This window comes from Glycine soja, chromosome 15 (assembly GCF_004193775.1).
Source record: "Glycine soja cultivar W05 chromosome 15, ASM419377v2, whole genome shotgun sequence".
In the NCBI taxonomy this organism is placed as follows: Eukaryota; Viridiplantae; Streptophyta; class Magnoliopsida; order Fabales; family Fabaceae; genus Glycine; species Glycine soja.
Genome location: NC_041016.1, coordinates 15,459,447 through 15,483,707, shown reverse-complemented (window position 1 = coordinate 15,483,707; position 24,261 = coordinate 15,459,447). Strand labels below are relative to the sequence as shown.

Here is a 24,261-nt window from a genome sequence, read left to right as displayed (position 1 = left end):
TGCCATTTTGTTGGGGTGTTTCAACACAAGTAGTTTGATGCACAATACCAGTATCATCATAAAATTGTCTCATGATAAACTCTACCCCATTATCTGACCTAATCAATTTTACTTTTGTCTCAAACTACTTTTCAACATTGGCAACAAAATTCTTTAGATGAGATTGTGTCTCAACTTTTGACTGCATGAGAAAAACCCAAACTAACCTTGAGTAATCATTTATTATAGTAAGGAAATAATTGTAACCATTTAATGAAGTTACATTGCAAGGACCCCAAATATCAACATATATAAGAGCAAAAGCATAAGAAGAATGTGATTCACTACTAGGAAATGATAATCTTTTTTGCTTTGAATGATGACAGGTTTCACACACAAATTGCTTATCTGATTTAAGAATAGGATAAAATTGTTTTAATAATAAAAATATTTCTAAAGATGGATGACCAAGTCTATAGTGCCATAGATCTATAGGTATTCTATTACATGAAAAGGCAGAAAAATTGCAAATGCTAGAACCAGCAAAATCAGACTTGTACTTAGACTTGATAGGAATCATCTTGAGTCTGTAGAGTTCTTCCACCATCTCAATTGTACCAATCTTCTGCTGGTTCATATCCTGGATAAAACATTTATCATTCATAACTGTATGGCCATTAGGAAGCCTAACCATTACAGGTTTTATTTTCTTGCATAAAGAAAACAAATGTGGGAAGGTTGTGACATGATCTGTGGCTCCAGAATCAAGGATCCACTCATCTTGGCTACTTTTGATAACACTACAAGTAACATATAATATACTACCTTTGTTAGTAACTGTACCAATCTAATTTATTTGTGAATTGCTTTGAGCTGGAGCTTGTTGTTGCAACAATGACATCAAGGCTTTATATTGTTGAGTAGTTAATCTTACATCTTCATTTTATGTCTCTTGGTTTCAATCTAAGGGTGAACCATCACCTTCTTCCCTTATAGTATTGACATTGTTGATGTTTGGATTTTGTACCTTGTAAAATTTGTGTCCAGGTGGGTACCCATGCTTCTTCTAATAGTCATTATAGTATGGCTAGAAAGACTACAGTGTGTGCAAACCTTGTTTCCTTTTGCTCCAAAGTTTCCTTTGGTAATGGGTCTATCATTAATACATTGGATCTCACAGTATTGAATTGATAATTTAAACATCTAAGAAACTGCATTATACGATCTTGTTGCTTTCTTTCTATCATACTAGTAAGAGCATCACATATACACTTTGGATCACATGAACATGTTGGATCAGGCCTTTAACTTTCCCATTCATCCCAAATAATTCTCAATTTTGTGAAGTAATCTTTAATGCTTTGATCACCTTGTTTGATAGAAGCCATTTCTTGCTGCAATTATGAAATTCTCAGCAGATCTCCTTGTGAGTATCTTGACTTTAAGTCCTTCCAAATGTCTTTAGCATTATCCATCCACAAGATACTCTGCCTTATAGAGGGTGAAACTGAGTGGACAAGCCAGGAAACCACCATATTGTTGCATCTCCTCCAAGCTGCATGAAGAGGATGATTTGATGCACACTTCTGGATTGATCCATCTATGAATTCAATTTTGTTTTTCGCACTTAATGCGATAAGCATCGAACGACTCCATGAGTTGTAGTTTGTTGGATCAAGAACTGTAGAAACCAATGCATTTGCAGGATTTTCACCTGGATGAAGGTAGTATGGGCTGTGGATATTCAGGGATAGGTCTTGTGGAGAAATCTCGTTGGTCATAATGAAGAAAAAAACAAAAGAAAAGATTCAGGTTTAAGATCAAGGAGTGGCACAACAGAGCACTAGTGTTCTGAAACCATCATAAACCTTGTGTCTGTCATTGTTGAATGCAGAGCTAACTAAGTAAACTTGCAAGAAAAGCTTAGAAAGAAGAAGGAAAGCAATGAATGGAGTTCTATGTATTGAAAGATTAATTCTTAAAGTTACATCTTGATTTGTACAAATGGTTATATATACACATATACAACAACTAACTTGCAACTAACTATTAGTTTCAACCAACTAAACTAACTTCTAATTAACTAACAACTAAACTAACTTAACTTCCAACTAACTAACTAACACTAAGAAAGCCAACTTAGTCAAAGGAGCATAAATGGCGCCCTAGATTTGCTTGTGCTTTATAACCATCGTTTTCTCTTACCTTTTTTTTTTAATTTTAATTGGTTTCCAATAAAAATAATTATTTATAAGTCTATTGATATCTAGGGCAAATCGATGAACTCAATGTAGTTATTCTTTTCTATTCTTAAAAATCCTAAAAGTCATAAATCATAAAATCTTCCATGACTTAAAAATCCGATAGAAATTTTTAAAAAAAAAACTGTTCAAGAAATAAATGATCCCTTCTTTTATTCTTTATATCCAATGGATTCGCAGATATATTTCTCTCCTCTCATGACAATCTTATTCTTGAATCTTGTTTGTGATTGGTGGGTTGTCAAATAACCGTAATATTATATGAAAACTTTCCTCTTGTGTTACAACTCACAACGTCAGCCTCATACAAGTCCTAATAAAAGGTTTCTTTATGCATGTTTCCACGGTTCCACCACCAATTCTAAGACAAACCAACGAGCCCGTACTGTTAGGGCCCTACTCATAACTCACCAATAGTCTTCATCCTGGGACCAGAGTCTTGTGTTACCCAAAGAATTGACCCAATTTTCCAATTTGCAGTGGTGTGAGTTATGACTATTCCTTCGCCCACCTTTGTGTGGTGATCAAAAGAAGAAGCACAGCCACCAATTTGGAAGATCGTTATAAGAGAATATGAGCAAATTAATAAAGATTTAAATATAATTAGAGTCATTATACAATTGTATGGTTTTCATTGTCCAGCTATTTAGAGCTTTTTTTTTTCGTCTTGAAAGACTCAACTTATAATTTAGATAAAAATTTATCGCCTGAAACTTTTCCCTACATTATTATTTGGATATTTTAAAAATAAAACCAAACAACTTAAAACTGTTGATATTATTGTATATTTTTTTTGACAGAATATTATTGTATATTATTATTTGAACAAAAATATATCTGTATCGCAACTGGAGTCATGAAGGAAAGATAAAAGAAAATTAAAAAAAAGGAAAAATAAAATTGTCGCAAAAGTTAATTTTATGTGAAAAAAAAGGAAAACCCTTTTTAAAAAAAATAAAGAATTCAATTTGGGACTCTTAACGTATATATACAAAAAGTGATAATAATAAATAAGATTTAACTTAATTGATTGAATAAAGATACATGAGCTATTGTAAAAATTATATCAATAATAATTTGTATGTGATTAAGTGATCATATAAATTATTTTATACTATTTGTACATTATCATAAAACTGATAACTATATAATATATATTTACATTGCCCTTTTTAAAAATATAAAACAAGGAAGAATTACATTACAAAAATATCATAAATGAATTATTGACTTAAAAGAACTTGATTTTACTCTTATGTACCAGCAGATGTAATGATGAATTAATAGTCACATAATTATTCATAAAAATGATTTAAATTTATATCCTTTTTGAAAGAAACTTTTCTAGAACTTTACCTTTAAAAAATCCACATTACATGAGGTATAAGGTAACACAACTATATATATATATATATATATATATATATATATATATATATATATATATATATATATATATATATATATATATATAAGTGCATCCTCGTGATAACAGCTTATTGTTATTCCTTTTATAAAATAATTTTGAGTAAGGAAATATATAAGGTTGAAGCCTTTTTTGGAAGGTCTGGGTTCGACTTTTGTAGATTAATAAATTCCTAGGAAAGAACGAGGAGCTTAAAATGTGGTTAAGTCCTCGATTAGTTGCATAACTTACCCCAAAAACCAAAACTTGTAGGATACTTGAAGTTCTAATCGAATAACTAAAGACTCTAGCTACGGTAGTTATAAAAAACAAAGATTGAATCCGCATAAACTAGTATAGTTTTTGCTTCTTTTATGCTATTAAAAGCAACAATAAATAGAGAGGGGTTTGAGTAGGAAAACAAAATTAGAAAATAAATAAAAAAATAAAACAATGAATGAATCAATTAAATAATTAAAACTGATCAAGTGAAAAAACTCTAACTCAAGGTATAATCTGAAGTTTAGTTATTAAGATTGATCACTAGTTCAAAGTTAGTTCAAAGTTGTGCATTTTCTCTTTAAACAATTTGGTTCTAGCTCTATTAACAATTCTAATAATGAATATTTCCTTACTTTCATGATATTCAATAGAAACTCGTTGGCTACTTCTAGGGCTTACAATGAACTAAATCAACTTGACTTAAGCTCATTGATGACTTCATGTCTACAATAAATTTTTTGTTTTAGTTAACAGTAGTCCCACGAAAGAATTTAGATTAGAAAGAAGGTTAAGACAATGAAATCTACTCTCTTCTTTTTTCTTTTCTTGATTACAGCAGAAGGCTTAATTATGATGATGAATGAGGCTCTTGGAGGAAGATTGTTTAAAGGTTTTGAATTAGAGAGGCAAGATAATTGTGTGTCACATTTACAATTTGTTAATTACACTTTGATTATTGATATGAACAACCAGAAAATGTGATGGAAATTAAAGCAATTCTTCAATTTTTAGAGTTGTCTTCCATTCTGAAGGTAAATTTTCATAAGAATCAACTGGTAGGTGTTAATAGAGCCGCCAAAATGGGTTTTGGTCCATGGACTAGCCCGACCCACTGCGGAACAGAGTGGATCGGGCTCAATTTTTTTTAAAAAAAATCGGTATTGTCAAATTTTTAGCCCGGCCCACTTAGCCCGTGGGTTAGATGGGCTCAACCTGTGGGTTGGTGGACTAGCCCATCAATCTACCATATTTAAATAATATATTATTTTATTTTATTATTATTATTATAAATTTATAATTATTTATAATTGTTAGGAAGTTAAGTTTTTATTTTGTAGCAAGTTAGCAACCAAATCCAAATCCAATAACGGACAAATTCCTATTTCCTAGTCCAAACTTAGGACAAATAGACAAGCCCAATTGGCAATGTTATAACGCTCTGCAACGCAAGCCTGCACCTTGCAACCTAAAAACGTAAAGTGATAAACGTTACAACCTAAATATTAAATAGGCAAGGCATTGACTAAAGCAACACATAACGCACAAAGAAGAAAACCTAAACGGCAACAAAAGTTTCGAAACCTAAATCCCTAATAGTGCAAAAATTGATCTGGCGACACCTCCACAACACGAGCCACCAATGGTGACGGTGACCTCCGAGCGCTCATTCGCCCGTCACTGTGGTGCCAACCTTCCTCTTCCACTTCGTTTGTGCCGTCGTTGTGGTCGACCTCCAAAACGGTAATTTCTCTCCTTTTTTCATGCTTTTAATTTCTTTCATTCTCTTTGTTAAATGTTAATTATTCTTGATGTATTGAATCTGAGTTGAATGGCTTCTAACTGTGAACCGAGTTGAATCCGAGTGATGTTTTATTTACTTGACTTATTATTGATATTGTTTTTGTTTTGTCTTTGTAGATGAAATTAATTGTGATGTTGAGAAAGAAGAGGAAATTGTTCTGGATTTCATAGTCCATGACTCTAATGTTTAATTTCAATTTCAATGATTTAGAAGTTTATTTTTTATGACATTTAAATTTCAATTATCTTAATGTTGAATGTTTATTTTGAAGACTTCAATCACTTTGATATTAAATGTTTGGATTTGATTTAATTTGATTTCTATATTGGATTTTATTTTAAGTTGTTTGAAATATTTTTTTTTACAAAAAAAAACTAAAAAGTGGGTCAGTCCGCATAACCCACCAACCCGTGATGGACCGAACCGGGCTGACATTTTGTTAGCCCACACGAAAGTGGGCTGGGTTGTGTTAGCCCACTTTTAATTCAACCTGTTACGAGCCAGCCCACATGGGCCAAACTGACCCGTTTTAACAACTCTAGATGTTAATGTCACCTTATTGACCATAGACAACAATTTATGTTCTTATTTGTAAAGTTGGTTGTGTTCCTTTTAGATATTTGGACTTGCCTATTAGGACAGATTATAGGAGTAAGTCTACTTGGCGGGTGCTTGGATAATGTGAGGTCAAGATTGGCATTATGTAATATTAAGCATATTTCTTTTGGAGGTCGTATGATATTGGTCAAGTTAGTCTCGGTATCCTTCCCTATCTATTTTTCTTCTTCTTCAAGGTTCCATTAGGTATAATTTTTTTCTCTTGAATCTCTTCTTAGAAGTTTTTTAAGGGGTGAGAGGAAAGCCGTGGATAAAATTCATTGGGTTGCTTAGGAGAGAATGTGTATGGAGAAGGAGAAAAGGGATCTCTCGGGATAAAAATTATAAAGGCATTGAATATAGTCTTATTGGGGGAAATAGAGGTGGAGGATGAAGGTAGAGTGCCAATCATTATGATACATGGTTTTAAGGTACAACGGAGATAGGGTGGTGAGTGGGTTAGGATAGGGAGTATGTGTTCTCGGCGGTGGAGGGATATACAATCCTAGAGATGGAAAATAATTAAGAGTGTGTTTGGATGAAAAAATTTAAAATTCTGAGAAATTTAAAATTCTAAGAATTTTAAATACTTCAATTGAAATTCTTTTATTTTCAAAATTTTGTGTTTGGATAAAAAAAATTAAAATTATGAGGATGAAAAAAAAATGAATAAAAAAAAGAAAATATGGTTGGTGTGCTAGTTATACGTGTTCCTCTATGCTCACACTCGATCGATATTTTAGGAGCTCAGACGATGTTTCTTAAAGAAGAATGTAAGAAGAGAATTTCAATTTCTCACTTTTTAGAAGGAAATTGAAATTCCAGATTTTTAGTTGTTTAAAATTCTATTTTAAAATTCTAAAATTTTAAATTTTTCATAAAAAACATCCAAACAATGAATTCTAAATTACAGAAATTCAAATTCTCTGATAAATTACTTTCCTCAATTAAAATTCTCTATCCAAACGCACCCTAATAATTTTCTAATTCCATTTGTAAAAAGGTAGGAGATGGGAATTCTACATCTTTTTTGTGTGACATTTTGTTTGAGGGGAAATAATAGAAGAAAAAATATTCAAGGTTATATTCTTTGATGGTGGATAAGATTGTTCAATAGCTAAAATGATTGACATTCGGGAGCGGAGACGGAGAAGAAAGTTACTTATTTAAAAGTTATTTTTTTTTCAAATTTTATTATATACAAAGAAGCTACTTCTTTTTTAAGAATTTTTTATGAAGAATGTTTGATTCAGCTTCTCCTTTTTCTTTTCTTTTTTTAAAAAAAAAGGTAAAAAAGATGGGCCAAACACATCCTTAGAACCAATTTGTTTAAACTCAAAAAAAGTGATTATAAAATAATATATTTCTTTTTAAGAAGTAAGAATTGACACATCCTTAGAACCAATTTGTTTAAACTCAAAAAAAGTGATTATAAAACAATATTTTTTTTTTAAGAAGTAAGAGTTGTTTCTTAAAAAAAAAGAGCAGAAAATAACTTTTAAAGAAAATTAAACTTTAGAGAAACATATGAAAAAGAATAAAAAATTACTCATTTTATTAAAAAATGTTGTTTTAAAAAACCTCCCAAACACAACTAGAAACAGTAAATCTTCAGCAAAAAAAACTATTGCTGTAAAAAAAAAAAAGAGAATCTTTTTCTTTTGCACACGCAGTGATCTGCAATTGGTGGCCATTTCGCAAAAACGCAGAGGAGAGAGGAACCAATATTCCTTGAAGATGGCTCTGCCTCCACAGAATCCACGTGAGTGAGTTTTCCGAGATTCACATTCCCTCACAACATCAACACGCTCATTCAGAAGTGATTTTTTTTTCAATGACGAAATTTTGATGATTAATCTTTCATTTGCTTTTTCAGCTGTTCGGCGACACAAAGTCATAAACAGGCACGGTGAAAAATTTGTGGGCACATTGCATTAATCTGGGTCTTGGGACTTTGTAATCTTGTGCCATGGTTTTCGATGCACAAAGGTTAGCTTCTTTCATATGCCAAGCCTTCTTATTCTTTTATTTTATTTTTCTTCTTCTTATTATTATTTTATCACAGTATAAATGTATATTTTTATATAAATAAGTAGTTTTAATTTCTAACTACGATGAAAAAGCTGATTAGGAGAAACACTATTAAAGATAGATTAATTAGCAGGAAAGTTGATCTATATTTCCACAGTAACCCAAAAAATAATTAAATTATAATAAAAAATATCATTGAATATATAAATTATATTTTGAATTCATAATAAATAATTAACATTGTTAATATAAAGTTATTTTTAATTATTAACAGTTTAACAAAAATATTGAATTCAAGTCAGAGAAAAATATAAGAAGTACTGTGAGAAACAAGTAGGTGGTGTGTTTGGAGGAAGAAATTTAAAATTTTAAAGAATTTTAAATATTTCAAATATTTTAATTTTAATTTTTTCATTTTTAAATTTTTATGTTTAAATAAAAAATTAAATTTCTTTCATTTTTTAAATTTTGTGTTTGGATATAGAAATTAAGAAATAAGATTCATCCTAAAAAAAAACTTTACTTTACCTGTAACCAAGTGCCAGCAGCGGCGAGAGAAGAGAGCAATCCGGCAAAGAGCAAAGAATCATTCCCATTGAACACGTTCACGACGAGAATCCCCTTCTGCATCGTGCTGGTCACGTGCGTTCCCATCATCAGCGCCCCGGAGAACTCGAGCACCGCCGCCGTCAGCACCGCCTGCCGGAGCGTGAGGGCGCCGGATCCAACCGACGTCCCCATCGCATTTGCCACGTCGTTGGCGCCGATGTTCCACGCCATGTAGAATCCGAACAGCAACGTCGCGTACGACAGCACCTTCGTCTTCAGAACCATGCCCTGCCCCAAAGAAGTCATGAACAATGGAAAAGTCAACACCGCCAATGCCATGCATATCGATATGGCAGAAGCCGTTCGAGACGATATGTTGAAGGCCTTCGCAATTCCTCCCAATTCATCGTTGCTCGGTGGTGTTTCTGTTCCCTCCTGATTCTCTTGTTGTTCTCCCTCGGCGTATCCGGTCTGTGCGGCGAAGAAGCGGTAGGCGAGGATGACGAAGACGGAGGCGGCGACGGCGACTTCGATTTCCCACAACGAGGGGAAGAGAAACGCGAAGAGCGCGGAATCAACAAGGGTGACGTTCATGGTGTGGCAACGGAAACAGAGAGAGTAACAAAGAATCAGAAGCTGTCGTATCCTAAGAAAGAATTTCAAATTCTTTCACAAAATAAAAGAATTTAAAATACTAATATTTAAGTTAACTAAAATTTCTTATCAAAATATTCAAATTTCAATTTTTTTTCAAATTTTTATCCAAACATCTTATTTAATTAAAAAGTAATTGAAATTCTTTAAAAAATTGAATTACCCTATTAAATTTCACCATCTAAACATTCTCTTAGTTTTTATTATTAATTGGAAATTTTTTTGCTTAATTGCAAGTGTTTGCTTTGAATATACATTCCAAGGAGACAAGAAAGAAAAAATTGAGAGAGTAATGAGAGTTAAAGTAAAAAATTGTATATTTTATTTTGTAATATGAGTAGATTATTATTATTATTATTTAATTCCTTTAGTGCCTGATTATTCTCGTTGATTATTTTTTTCTTTTTAGGATACCAATCTCATATTGAACCTTGCTGTTGCATTGGAGAATGCCAAAATTAGTTCTTTCCGTTTTGACTTCTCAGGAAATGGGTAAGTTTATAGCTATACAGAGTATAACCATTACTTGTCTAAACATATTAGGTACGCGTTTGTTTTTTAGGTGGCCTTGCATGTTACTATAAATGGTTGTTAAATTGTACTAGAATTTCAGAATTTTACTATCAAATGTTAAGCTAAAAACTGAGAAACAGAGAAAAGTGGATTGGACCTTTTATCTTATTCTTGGGGTTCTTCCGTTTTCAATAGATAATAATAGGTGCAAGATAAGTATGTGCATAAAAAGCATGTGATTTGATTCATTTGAATACTTTCATTTTCTTTTATCAATTTGGTTGCATGCATTTATTAATGTGTTACTAAATACTAATACTTCCTCAATGGTAAAAATATTGATACTTTGTGAATATCAAGAACATGTGTCACTGGATGGACGAATACGATAGTTTGATCATTGAAACAGCACAGAAGTTATATAAAGTGGTCTCCTCTAATGTGACTGCTTTGGTAGCAGAGGCTATTTTTGTTTATCATAACTAATATTGAAATTACTCTAGTAGTTCCAGTTGTTAGAATTAATTAGGATCATTTTATTGTTTGAGGAGTTTCTAGGAGTGTGGGTATGTACCATCCTCAGTAACTCAACTTCCCTATAATTTAGATATTGTAATTGTTAAGAGAGATCTGATTCAGTCACTGCATATGCTGCTGTATGGTGCATGAATACAGATAGAGTATTAGTACTCCATATAATTTTTTTTTTCTAAGTCTCAAGCCACGTACAATTTTTTCTCCCCAAGAAATTTGGATAAGTACCCAAGCATACCCAACCTGTACCAGCACTCAGCACGGACCAGGTACGGGTACAATTTAGAAAATGAAGTTCCCATGTTTCAGACCACTGCCTACTTCCCAACATATGGAAGGAACTCAGTTGCTTGGTGTAAAATGGGTGGTAGTTTCTCCATTTACACTGCATTATACGTGCTAAAATTTCTGTCATCTGGTCTTTTGATCTTTAGCCTTGCTCCACTCTTTGTTTTGTCCTAACTTTAGCTCTTGGATTTTCCTTGAAGGGAAAGTGAAGGTCTGTTTTAGTTTGGTAACTATTGGACAGAGGTTGATGATTTACATGCTGTAGCTCAACATTTCCCAGAATCTAACCGTGCTATCAGTGCAAATGTTGGTCATAGTACATGTTGGTTGAGAAAATTCCTATTCTATAGATCCCTGTTGGGTAAGGACCAGGGTTGAGAAAAATCCTATTCCATTTGGGTGGTTATTGCCTTTTCATGTGTAGTTGGTGAAACCTAACATATTAGTGTAGCTTTTTACCACATAAAGTCTGCATGCATGATCGAACTACTAATGGTTTTCTGTATCTTTATGCAGGAAGTGACGTAGTGCTTCTGTTTGCTTCAAAATATAGTGACATTAAAACAATGGTCAACCTCTCTGAGCATTATGATATGAAGGCAGGCATTGGAGAACCCTTTGGAAAAGATTATTTGGAAAGAATCAGGAAGGACGGTTTCATTGATGTGAAGAAGAGGAGGTCTGGTAACCTTTCATTTACTCAGTGTTATTCATTAGTGAATGTTGTCCGCCACATGTTTTGAGAGATATATCAATATATTCATTATCTATTGATGACCTGTTGATAGAGTTAGGCTTCCTATTAGACAGGTTTTCATAAGGAGGAACCCAAAAATGAGTTAAGAGGAGGGAATTATTGTAACTGTTGTAATTGTAACTAAGGAAATCAGTTGAGATTTCAGAATTAGTTTAGGGAGGGTCCAGGTTCTTCAAACTGCTTGGGTATCTCATACTCATTCTTTCATTCTTGAATAATATAGTTCCTCTTCATTCTTTCATCAATCCTTCTTTCTCTCTTAGCAAATCTGATTCCAGTTTTTAACAATTGTTTTATACTTTGAATTTATTGTTTAAATGTACTTCTTAAGAACCAACTCTCCTAAACCCTTAAGCTGTTAGGTGGAGGTCCGTAATGGATCTATATATTTAGAAATACCTGACCCCTTCATTGAGCATCCCATAGTACTTGATATGGGACTTAAGTCCCTATTAGAATTGAAGAGTGGACAATGAATTTTCCATTTTACCCTGTATGGGATTTTAATTTAGTAATAAAGAACAAAACAAGGATGGCGATTAAACTCTTGTCCTCATTGTCATAGAAGCTTTGATACACCATGTTACGAACCGTCCCTTCTAGAAGTTTAACCTGTTTGGTTAAGCCATAAATGCTCACACCCAACAGTTTTATATCTTTGACAGTACTTGATAGAATTAGCTTGTCCAGAACCATGACTTCTTTTGTTTTCCCTATGAACTTGTGCTAAAATTGGGATTTGAGATTTACTGTTTCACAAGCACGAAGTTCTAATTGAAATGCAACAGTCAAAGTTTCACCTACGACCAGCAGTAAGAGAAGACTTCTCTTCTAATCAACAAGAACATAAAATACCTAAAGGAAATGAAGGCCTGTTCATCATTAACTTCTAGTTTAAGCCGCAGCATACACGACAACTTATGCAAATAATCTACCCAAATGAAAGCCACCTTTCTTGTGGGAAGATTACCATGTCAGGCAAGTCCTTACTCAATGAAAGACGAGTGATTGTTGATATTTATTGCGCCAAACATTGGTGTAGATGCTCTTACTAGAAAGGGTGGCAGAATAGGAATCTCACTACCTTATTTTACCACCATTCTATGGTTAGTGATAATAAAATGAACCTCTAAAGCTGAAGAAAAGAAAGAAAAGATAAGGGAGAAAAATGAAAAAAACTAGGCAGTAGAAATCATTAACAATCATGTTCAATACTAGCGAATGGATTCAACTTTGGGGTTTCAGATAAACTTTTCTACAGGCTTGATGGCTATCATGGATATTGTGGTACATGACATTGCATTCTTTGTTTGTCTCTTTCACACATAGGTACTCAGTTATTTTATTATTAAATGATCATCTGAGGACATCTTGTGTTACAGGAAGTTTTGATTTCCATGTAACTGAAGAAAGTTTGATGGATCGCTTGGGAATAAATATGCATGAAGCATGCCTTCAGATTGACAAAGAATGCAGGTGAATGGATAAGTGTCTGGTCTCTTTTGCTACCACCTTTTGTCTATTGCTGCATTTCTTTGTTGATCAAGTATGTGTTTTGATGTTACATAGTTTCACCAAAAAATATTTCTAAAGCTGAAACAAGAATAACTGGATCACCTGAATTATTCTTTCGTAGCTAAAGTCCAATTTTTAAAGAATTTTTCTCTGGAGCATTTCCATGTTATTTTATAAAAAAGAATTCCCTTAACAAATTTGATGTTAATAGGTTGACTATAGTGTTTTCAAACTGATCATACATAGAAAATAAGCACATAAAATAATTCTATAAAGATTTTCAAGTTTCTTCTTAAGAGAATTAAAATTAGTGAAATATTTTTATTTTTTCTCTTTGGTTTGCTGTTTGACTTCTACAAGTAGCCATAATTTATGTTGTATGTTGTAGAGTTGGTACTTGGTGCTTCATGGAAAGAACTACCTATTTATTTTGTGACATTGGGAAACTATGATAAAATGAGAGGATTTGCAAAATTAGAATATGCTTCACAAAAAATTATTTCCAAAGCAGAAACAAGAATAGCTGGGTCACCTGAATTATTCTTTCATAGCCAAAGTCCAATTTTTTAAGAATTTTTTCTCTGGAACATTTCCATATTATTTCATATAAAGAATTTAATATGTTGACTGTAGTGTTTTCAAACTAATCATATATAGAAAATAAGCACATAAAATAATTCTGTAAAGATTTTCAAGTTTCTTCTTGAGAGAATAAAAAATTAATGAAATATTTTTTTTTTTTATCTTTGGTTTGCTGTTTGACTTCTACAAGTAGCCATAATTTATGTTGTATGTTGTAGAGTTAGTACTTGGTGCTTCATGAAAAGAACTCCTACCTATTTATTTTGTGACATTGGGGAACTATGAAAATATGAGAGGATTTGCAAAATTAGAACATGCTCTTGATATTTTATACTTTGTTTTGCTTCTTTTTGTGTGTGTGGTTACGATACTATTTTTCGCTTTAATTTTGATTTACTGGGAAACTAGTATAGTATGCAAATTTGTGTGAAGTATTACATTGTAGGAGAAACATTGTTTCTTGTGTAATAGAATTGGGTAGTTGCATTGTAGGTAGGTGGTGCTTCTAGCAGCAATTCTTGATGAAGCTATGAAATTACCCTGATGCATAGGTGTGCTAAATGTCAGACCACATCGTATATGACAGGGTCTTTACTATTCATGGTTCTTCCGATGAAATTATTCCTGTTGAAGATGCATTTGAGTTTGCCAAGATCATATCAAACCACAAGTTACATGTCATTGAAGGAGCTAATCATATCTTCAGTAATCATCAAGGCGACTTGTCCTCAGTTGTTGTGAACTGCATAGAAGAAACCTTGCACCAGGTCAAGGGTACTGCTAGCTAGGTGTTCTTGCTAGCATAGGCATCAAACAGTGTGAACTCTTCTTTTTTGTTTTTCTAACAAATGTTTACCCTGCAGGGTCCCTAACTGAACCCACGTTGTGTTTATAATTACAGCAATGAGATTTGAATTTAAGACTTCGTGTAACTACTCAAACTCTCTTGTTACTAGGCAAACCCTAACAGGTTTGATGTTCCATGCATTTGAGACCACCAACTTTGTGTTTGTCAAATTTGAAAATCTTGCTTCATTAGGTTGAATGGAGAAAAATAAAAGGTAGATACAGAGGAGTCATGGATATCTGCCACTATTAGAGTTATTATTATTAAATGAGAGTATTTTTAGAGATTATTCTCTTTCTAATCTTATGCTTTTGATTTGATTTAATTTTGAATTATAATTCTTCACATACTATAACATTTGAAGGTATCTTTTGAAAATTATTAAAATTTTAATTAATCTTAACTTAAATTTAATTGTTAAATTTTGATTTTTAACACCATATCACTGAAGTTGTATTTTTTCTTCTATTTTAAAAGTTTTATTTCTTTAATTTATTTTTGTTTAATTTTTTAATTAAATTTAAAAATGTCCGTGAAACATAAGAGAAATTTGTTAAAGTTAATCTGCTTTTGTAAGCAATGACTTCGTGCCAAATATGGCCAGACTTTCCTAGTTGGCTTCACTTTCAGATGTTTTAAAAGCTCTGAAACACAAATTCAAAATAATGATGTATATGTATTGTCTCCGTACTTGGTAGGGAAAACATTCCATTGATATCCAAGAGTGTAACATTTAGAAAGAGCTAAAAAAATGAACAAAGGATAAGAGAGAAGCAATTGACAGGAGAAAAAACCAAAACAGATATGAAGAGGAATAACAGGTATCAGGTGAGAGTGAGCAATGTTTGGGGGTCAAAAAACAGCACTCAAACTTGGTTGCCTTTATCTGCGAATTTCTTGTATGTTTTTTTTTTCTTCAGATAACAAAAATATTATTACTATATTTGAATATAATATTTTTATGGGTTAAATAAGTTTTTGATCTCACAATTATTTTAGATTTTAGTGTCTCTTAAATTTTTTTGATAGGTTTTGGTCCCTCTTTAATTTTTTTATTAGTATTTTAGTCTTAGATGTTAAATTTGATCCATTAAGTGATGATATGACAAACAAAAATTGATGTTATCATGCAAATGACAATTATATTGCAAGGATCATATAGTCTCACATGAAAATAACACATGTCAACCTTAAAAGTGTGTTCCATGACATTTTCATGTGATATCATATGACACAATGTTTTTATGTCATTATAGTCCTTATAAAATTTTCTTATAAAATTTTTACCTTTAAATTTTAGCTCCTATAAAATTTCATTTTTTGATTTTAATCCCTAAGTTTAAATTCTAGTCTTTAGTCCTTAATTATTTTTTCTTTTGTCTTATTTTGGTCATTTTTAGAATATTTAATCTCTTTTTTATTCATGTTTGTTTCACCAATATCTTTGCACAATATCGAGCGAATAATGAAAAAAGTGGAGTAATATTTGTTGCACCATTTGAATTGGCTTAGGATTATCCATGTATTCTCTGATATCTTGGTTTGTTTTGAAGAAAATGAATATTGTTATAGAATTTACACATAGATATTTTAAAATCAGCACTCTTGGAATTTGTGGGTTCAAATCTTTTGGAATTCTAAGCTTGAGTTACGTAATCAGGATTGTTCATAGGTTTCTTGACTCTCCCTACTGGGACTGCTGGTATTGTGTTGTGCCTAATTACGTTCTGTCTGAACAAGTTGGGGAATAAAAGTGATTGCTGTGTGTCTGATTTACCAGTTGAGGTGCCAATAACGGTTCCACAATGATATTCTTTGTCCTAAACATTTTATGGTCGAGATAATGTTGGTCATGTGGTAACACTTTGCTTTCAAGTTTCAATCATATTTTAAAGGAGAACAAGTAGAAATGGAAGTGAAAAGACAAAGGAAGAAAAAAAAAACATTCTTAGCCTACATTGGTCCAAGTGGTGCTTAAACTCTGAAAATATATAGGAAAACAGCAGTGGAAATCCACATTGTTTCACTTTGATGGCTGTCCCACATTGTTTTTCTCAGGATCTTTTCCTTTATATACCATTATGAATTTTTGAGGTGATATGAGAATGTTGCTTGCTTCTAAGGCTTGACTCAGCTGAAATCCTCGCCTGCATCAATTTATTTTTGGTTTATACTAAAATATCCCTTAATCGATAGTCAGACAACAATTCCTTCAAGGCATTGAAATCAATGAAGTGAGTATTGTCTCTTCCAACAAAGTCTTTTGACTCTTCTTTATATACATGATTGGGAATCAAACCTTGACAAAATGATTAAGGAATCTAACTATATACTAACTTTGTTGGAGATATAAGATTAACCCACTGTTTGGGAAAGGGCGAAAGAAGAAGGGAGGGGAAAAGGTTACGGATTTGAATCCTTCAACTAATATTTTTAACAAAATTAACAAAGTAACATTTACTATGAAAAAAAAAATACTAACTTTGCCGGTGCCTCGCCTGCATCTTGCACGTATATATAATGTTGCGATGGTTTTGGTTTACGTAATCTGGTGGCGGAATTTCTTGAGAGGGCATATCCCATATTTATTGGCTTGTAATATTTCCATCAACTTTATTTTGTGTTGACAAATGTGATTATATGGGATGGAACAACTTGATGATGATTAAGTAAGAGTAGCTATGTATAGCATGGTTTATGAATTATCCTTTGTGTGCCTATATCTAAACTTGACTCATCTTTGGGGCTTCTAATCATTCTTAGCAGTTGATTTCTGTTATGGATTGTGCTTAAATTAGTAATTATGAATTCTTTTGCATAGTTGGCAGCACTTCTAGCTGACTCTAGAAGGGTAAAATTGAGATCAATACAGTGGATGTGGGTGGGGCACAAATAAAGGTATCGTAGGTTAGATTACTTATTTGATCCCTATAGTTTCATGATTCTTACTTTTTTAGTTTCTATAGTTTGAAAGTAATGTTTTTAGTTCCTATAGTTTACATTTTAATTCTCTTTCTGTAGTTTTAAAAGTGATCTTTTTAGTTCCTATAATTTTATGATTTTTGTTTTTTTAGTCCTTATAATTTTCAAATTAAAAGGACTAAAAGAGAATCAAAATGTAAATTATAGGGACTATAAAGAACATTTTTAAATTACAAGGACTAAAAAAGAATTCAAATATAAATTATAGAAACTAAAAAGATTACTTTTAAAGTATACAGATTAAAAAAAGTAAGAATTAGGAAGCAAATTAGTAATTTAATCATAATTGTATTTGAATGTGTCCATTCGTTACTTTTTGCTAGTTTGACTCATGCATAGATGGTGGTCTTCATAGGTTTAATGTATTAAGATTCAGAGCCATAATGTTCTTAGGTTGAATGCATATTCGCTTGGGTTGAAAATTGATTTGCTTTTCAATTGACTGTGCAACTGTTTGATACCAAAATGGGTACTGTGGATGTGTTGGATATTCTCTCTTGGTGCTTAGGTGTCTCAATTTAACTCAATTGGGCATCATTCTATATAGTGCGGGTCCTATGATTAGTTTAAGAAAATAGAAAAATCAATGTTCATGGTTGGTGCTTACCATATGCTAGTGAAGATGGTTTCAGAAGATAGTTCAATTTTTAAAGGATAAATATCTCTAATTTAATTTAGAAAAAAAGATTATGCATTTTCAGTATAAATTTTTTTACACAATCATTCAATTATAACTCATCATCTATAATAAATATATTAATTTTTATGATTGAAGGATAGTGTAAATAATACATCTACATTACACTCTTTAATTTAATTACACTCTTTAATTTAATTGTAACGGTTTATTAACTTTTTTCAATTTAAAAGGGTCAGCTTATATGAGATAGTTTAGTAAATTTTTTGTTAAAAATTATTATTACATTCTTTATTTTTACTGAAGGTCATTGATAAAAGAAATGCATTTCAAGGGGAGAGAGTGTGAGGATAATAAGTTCTAAACACAAGAGAGATCAATATAATTTGTTGTAAATCTTTATAAAGAAATTGAATATTAGAAAGTGAAATTATCTAGATGAATATGATGTATAATTTCCCTTATGATATTAATATCATATTAGAGACATTCTAATTTGAAATCGAGGAACCACGGGTGGGTTGATTTAGACTAAAGAGAAAAATTAAATTAATTAAAATATATTAGTTTAGTTTGGCTTGATTTAGTTCATTTCAGTCAATATATAATTTTAAAAAAAAAATAGAATGATATTTAGGTCGATTGATATATCCATTTTTTTAAATACAACTTTATATTGTGCATATAAAAAGAAGAAATAATTCGAATTGAGTGGTTTAGGTGACATCAAATTCTGAATCATAGCTAAAATTAATATTTGAAAAAATATGACATGAATTTTATTAATTAGTTCAATTTGAACCAAAATATATAAATCAATATAGGAATATTAATTATCTGAAGTTTTTGTTTGATATAAGAGTTTACTTTAGTAGTTTCTTGTTCATTTTCATAAGTTGCTTACAAAAATAAACTACTTTATTTTTCTTTTTTCATTTTTATCTTCATTATTTTATTTGAGATTCTTTTTAATCTTTTTTAATCAAATAATTGGTTATATCTTTTTATGTCATTATTTATCAACCAACTTATGAGCTAGCTAATCTTATTAATCACTTCCAATTCAATCGGATAGCTTATAATTATTCAGTTAACTTGTAAGTTAGTTTTACTAAACACACGTCGAACTAATTTTTAACTAATAAAAAAAACTTATAAACTCTCTAATTTTACCAAGCACACTTATTGATTTTATCTCTTGGCTGTGGAGCTAAGTCCCCTTCCATTTAGGAACAAAAACTTAAATTTGATTTGGTTTGGTTTTTCAAATCCCTCGTAATAACATTTTACAAAAATATAATGATGTATCATTATGACATGTGCGTATTACAAAAAAAAAAAAAGATTCCCTAAAAAATTCCAAAAATTAATTTAAAGGAGAATTTGGGATGTGTTTAACTTAAAAGATCATAATTCACATGTCCACAATCTTTGTTTAGCATTAGAGAAGACCTTGCTTTTATGGTTACTGTCTCAATTCAAAATTGTGAGTGTAAAAATGATAAACAATTTCGCTTTATTATTATGGTTTGCCACAAATTGTACCTCATAAAATTGTTTAATGTCAGACAATATGATGTTATAACTATCATACGAGAGCAAAGACTCCTTATTTAAGAAGTATCGAGTGAGGGTCAAACTCATCACATAAGTTTAAATAACTAATATTTATTAATTAAAATACCATAAAATTTATTTTCATAATTAGTATTTGTAATGAAAAATTAATCTAATAATTATACAATACTAATTCACAAAATTCCGACACACCCTACTTCATACCTTAAGTTTTGAAAGCGAGTCTATCATAAATATAGTTGACCATCCGAATACTTAACTCATTTCGACAAGATTCGACTTTAAATTTTGCTTTTCTTTTTACTACTTATGCCCTTTGAGTGTGGTTGTCGGAGACACTCACTTATGATGCCCCTGAGCATCTAATTATTGTGTTAGGCTATAGATCCATTGGGCTATTGATATAAGATAGGTTCTGATCCTAAAAGCAAAAGGAATCCCTCATGTCAGCAAAATCCTCCAAAGCAATTCGATCAAACTTAAACAATAAGTTCTTGGTTAATTACGAGCACAACATTTAAACTTTAACAAATTAGGTAAAAAAAAATTATAACTTTCAATTAAACTAATATCAATATGTTTTGAAGTGGAATGAGTTAGTGAAAGTAAAATATATTACAGCAGAAAATCATGAGACTAATCTCTGAAAAAGTAAAATATCAGTTAAAGGACAACTCATCTCTCTACAAATGTTATTCTATTTCACATAGTCACAAATCAAACTCTGTGGTATGCTTAAAACTCAAATTACTAACCACATGTACACTTGTGAGTAAGTGGAAAATAATGAGTAACAAAGAGATACAATGACAACTTTAGGATTTGTAAAAAGGCGACAAAGAAGTTACAATTTAGTTATGATTATATGATATCATAATTTAATTAATCAAGTATTGTTCTTGTAAAATGTATTATCAACACGGATATAATTAATTCATAGTGTCACTGTGTGAATGTTGGGGTTACATGTCCTAGATTTTGCACAACAATTAGACATTGATCTATAAAGCATTTATACTATAGGCAGCAAGAAAAGTCAACAAAATGATGAGGCTACTAACTTTTTCTGTCTCCTTGTTGCCTGTAAGCTGGAATTAAGTGTTACATGGCCTCTTTTGCTTACAATGGCTATTGTATTATAATGGTGTAATTTTTAAAAAAAATTATCATAATGGGTATATTTTAAAAAAATGGATAAATCTCAAGTATGATTTCAGTATAAAGAAATCATGTTTTAAAATATGATTTTATTTTTCAGAAAACTATTACACTAAAATCGTATATGTGCATATGATTTTGATTTTTTAATTTTTTATTATTAAAAGTTGAAAATATGATTTCAACGTTTTTTTAATTAGTTTAGAAATAATATTTTAACATATTATTTCATTATAAAAAAGGGAAAAAAACACTAAAATCATATTTTAACATACCATTTTTAAAGATTTTTTTTAAAATAAATGAAAAGTGAAATCTTACTTTGATATATAATTTTTTATTGAGAAATCATATATTAAAATACGCTTTATCTATTTTCATAATTTTTTAAAAAATACCCATTATTATAATTTTTTTTTAAATTTTACCCATTTTCATAATTAACCAGCTTACAATTATGTACTTCTTTAATTAAATAGGCTAACTTAGGTCCCAATTGAGGCCGCAAAAGCACGTTGTTAACATAAAAAGTGAAAGAAAAGTTTCACTTTATGGGGCAAAGATCGGAGTGACTTTATTATGGAATCTTGCTTAGTTAATTAACAATATACGACAGCAACAAATTCAACCATATTATTGATGGATAACACGAACGACAACTAGGTCAGGTTTACTTTAATTTAAATGAACGTTTTTATTAGTACGAGAACTCGTTGCTTAATACTTGTCACAACAAAAGCACTCGTGGGTCTGTCTGATACCCCAAAAGCAAAAAGTTATTCCTATTCTATCCAACACTACTTTTATTTTAATTTTTTTTAATTTGCTAAATATTACAACACATTTAAGATATTTGTCATATGGAATGTTAGTTTTTTATTGGTGGTATTTACATTGTACTAATCATACCAAACATGTTGTGAATCACTTTTTAGGGAATATTAATACAAAGTAGAAGAGCACTTAAAAGAGGAATAAATACTAAGAAATATATTTTTAACATCTTTTTTTTAGGACATTAGTTTGAACACTAGTTTTGTGTTAAAGAAGTACATTCACTCAATTGAGTGAAAGAGTTATAAATTATACAAAATTATGAAGATTTAAAGACTTTACACTTCATTACGATCGTGATGGTCAACACATCCATGGTTAGATGATAGCAACTCTCTCAGAACAATGTCAAGGATTCAATAACGATCGTGATAAACTTACCACGGTCGTGGTCAATTCATGAGGACTGTTGTCAACTTAGAGTGTCGTAGTCAATCCAAATAGCCCAAGGCTTCAACGTCACTTGCAACCATGATCATCGTGAATTCACCATGACCGTAGTGCGTCTTTTCATGAGATATCTTTAAAAAATTATATATAAGACTCTAAACTTTGTAAACAAATTCATTCAATTTATTCTTATCCTTTATGAGTCTGAGAGAACTTAAAGGGCTTTTGAGAGTTAAAGAACAAGGACAACACCGTTAGAATAGATCATGATCATTGTTCTTGCCTATTGATATGCCTATATTTATTTTATCTAGGATTGCTAGTGTTGCTCTGATCATGAGTAACTAGTCCCCCTAGGTCGGGGCTATGATGTAACTGTCCATTTGTATTTCTCTCCTTGTTCTTAATGGAATTTCTCATTGTTCTATGTTAATTAATTATCTTGCTTATTTTATTGTTTATTTAAAATCGACCATTCTAACACTTAATTGATTGCATAATAGTGATCTTCTACATGTAATTGGTAGATCTAGGTAGATAATGTCTTGCATCAAATTGCATGATCAAACTGTTTGGGTGATCTCTGATAGATTAGTTAATCTTTAATTAATCATCACTAGAATTGATTTTATCCTTTGACCTAAATGAATAAATCCATGATCATTAGGGTATTTATTTAAGGCAAAAAACATATTTTAACCTTGACCAAAGACTTTAGTTGATTTTGGGAATCAATAATTAACTTGGGAAGGAATTTCATTAGAACTGTGATTGTGGGAAAATTGGTACTAGTGAGTTATAACCCCTGGTCACTCTTATCATAACTCAAAACCTCTCTTTATAATCATTTAATTGCTTTCTCGTAAAAACCAAAACCACGAAAATATTTAAATCATCTTTTTAATTACCTCTATTGTTAGTTTAATAAACTTGACTAATTGGGGATACAAATTGGTCCTTTGGGTTCAATATCTAGACTTTTGACTATACTATTACTATTGCGTAGGGTATGTTTGCCCTTGTGTGAGCCTTTTACACATCAAAAGATACTAGTGGTACCACAAGTACAAAATAATTGTTGTAGTAGCCACTAGTATGCAAGAGTAGTAAGATACATTAGCACCATGCTATTCTTTAGATTTAAGAAATCCCATATATTGACCCTGCTAACCAAATCATATGTCCCCACCCCACCAAATTGATACTAGTAACATAACTCTAAAAGGAATAAAGCCTATACACAACCCAAAATAAATTCCCATCATATCTTCCTACAATAAATGCCCATGCAGTTTCACAATACACCTACAAAAGACATTACAGTTAAAAGGAAGTCTTAACATCACTATAAACATAAAGTTGGATGAATCCTTCACTCATAATAAGATGTTGAGAATCCCTTTGCTTTTGCCTTCAACCACTTTCAAAGTGTTAACTGAATCATTTCAAAAACCCGGTCTGGATCCATCCTTCTATTGTTGAACACCACTTCATTCCTCATTTTCCAGATAAGCCACATCGCAACTATCCACATTATCCACAAGCTTTTGCATTTTTTCAAGCCCACCACTAACCCACAATATTGCCACCAGTGTTTATATGGTTTAGTCAGCAAAATAGACACCATTTCAAACCATTAATAAAGTTTCATCCAAATTCCATAAGCCAAATTACAAGAGACAAAAACATTATCTATGTTTTCCCCAACCAAGGAGTTGTAGAAGCAAGCTTCATGATTGAATCAAGATTGAGTCATGAATCAAGATTGATTCATGATGATGAATCAAGATTTATTCAAGGTGTTTTGATGATAACAAAGATGATGACAAAAAGCCCAAGAGAAAGATTTCAAGATTGAGTCAAGAACAATTCAAGAATCAAGAATCAAGTTTCAAGTTTCAAGTTTCAAGAATCAAGAATCAAGAATAATCAAGATCAAGATTCAAGACTCAAGATTCAAGAATCAAGAAAAGACTCAATCAAGATAAGTACAAAAAAGTTTTTCAAAACATTGAGTAGCACATGAAGTTTTCACAAAAGCTTTTACCAAAGAGTTTTTACTCTCTGGTAATCGATTACCAGTTTACTGTAATCGATTACCAGTAGCAAAGTTTCTTTTCAAAAGCTTTCAAACTGAATTTACAATGTTCCAATTAATTTCAAAATGGTGTAATCGATTACTAGTGTGTTTGAACGTTGAAATTCAAATTCAATTGTGAAGAGTTACATCCTTTCACAAAAATGCTTTGTGTAATCGATTACAATGATTTGGTAATTGATTACCAATGATAAGTTTTGAATAAAAATCAAAAGATGTAACTCTTCCAATGGTTTTCAAGTTTTTCTAAAGGTTATAACTCTTCTAA

At 31.2% G+C, this 24,261-nt stretch overlaps 1 protein-coding gene and 1 long non-coding RNA gene across 3 annotated transcripts; one reads left to right on the top strand and one right to left on the bottom strand.

The window, feature by feature from the left end:
* Window positions 1-4,989: 4,989 nt before the first annotated feature.
* Window positions 4,990-9,363, bottom strand: LOC114387208 (inorganic phosphate transporter 2-1, chloroplastic-like). Its single transcript, XM_028347348.1, has 2 exons — window positions 8,606-9,363; window positions 4,990-5,113 (listed from the first exon to the last, which is right to left on the bottom strand). Exons 1-2 carry the CDS (start codon window positions 9,218-9,220, stop codon window positions 5,045-5,047), a joined length of 684 nt encoding a protein of 227 aa, XP_028203149.1. The 5' UTR covers window positions 9,221-9,363; the 3' UTR covers window positions 4,990-5,044.
* Window positions 9,118-14,456, top strand: LOC114387209. Of its 2 annotated transcripts, XR_003661271.1 has the most exons (6): window positions 9,118-9,221; window positions 9,690-9,772; window positions 10,816-10,976; window positions 11,132-11,294; window positions 12,755-12,848; window positions 13,962-14,456. It is a non-coding gene; the product is annotated as an uncharacterized LOC114387209 (long non-coding RNA). The 2 variants fall into 2 exon arrangements; XR_003661270.1 differs by lacking the exon at window positions 9,118-9,221 and having other exon boundaries at window positions 9,389-9,772.
* The last annotated feature ends 9,805 nt before the right edge of the window (window positions 14,457-24,261 follow it).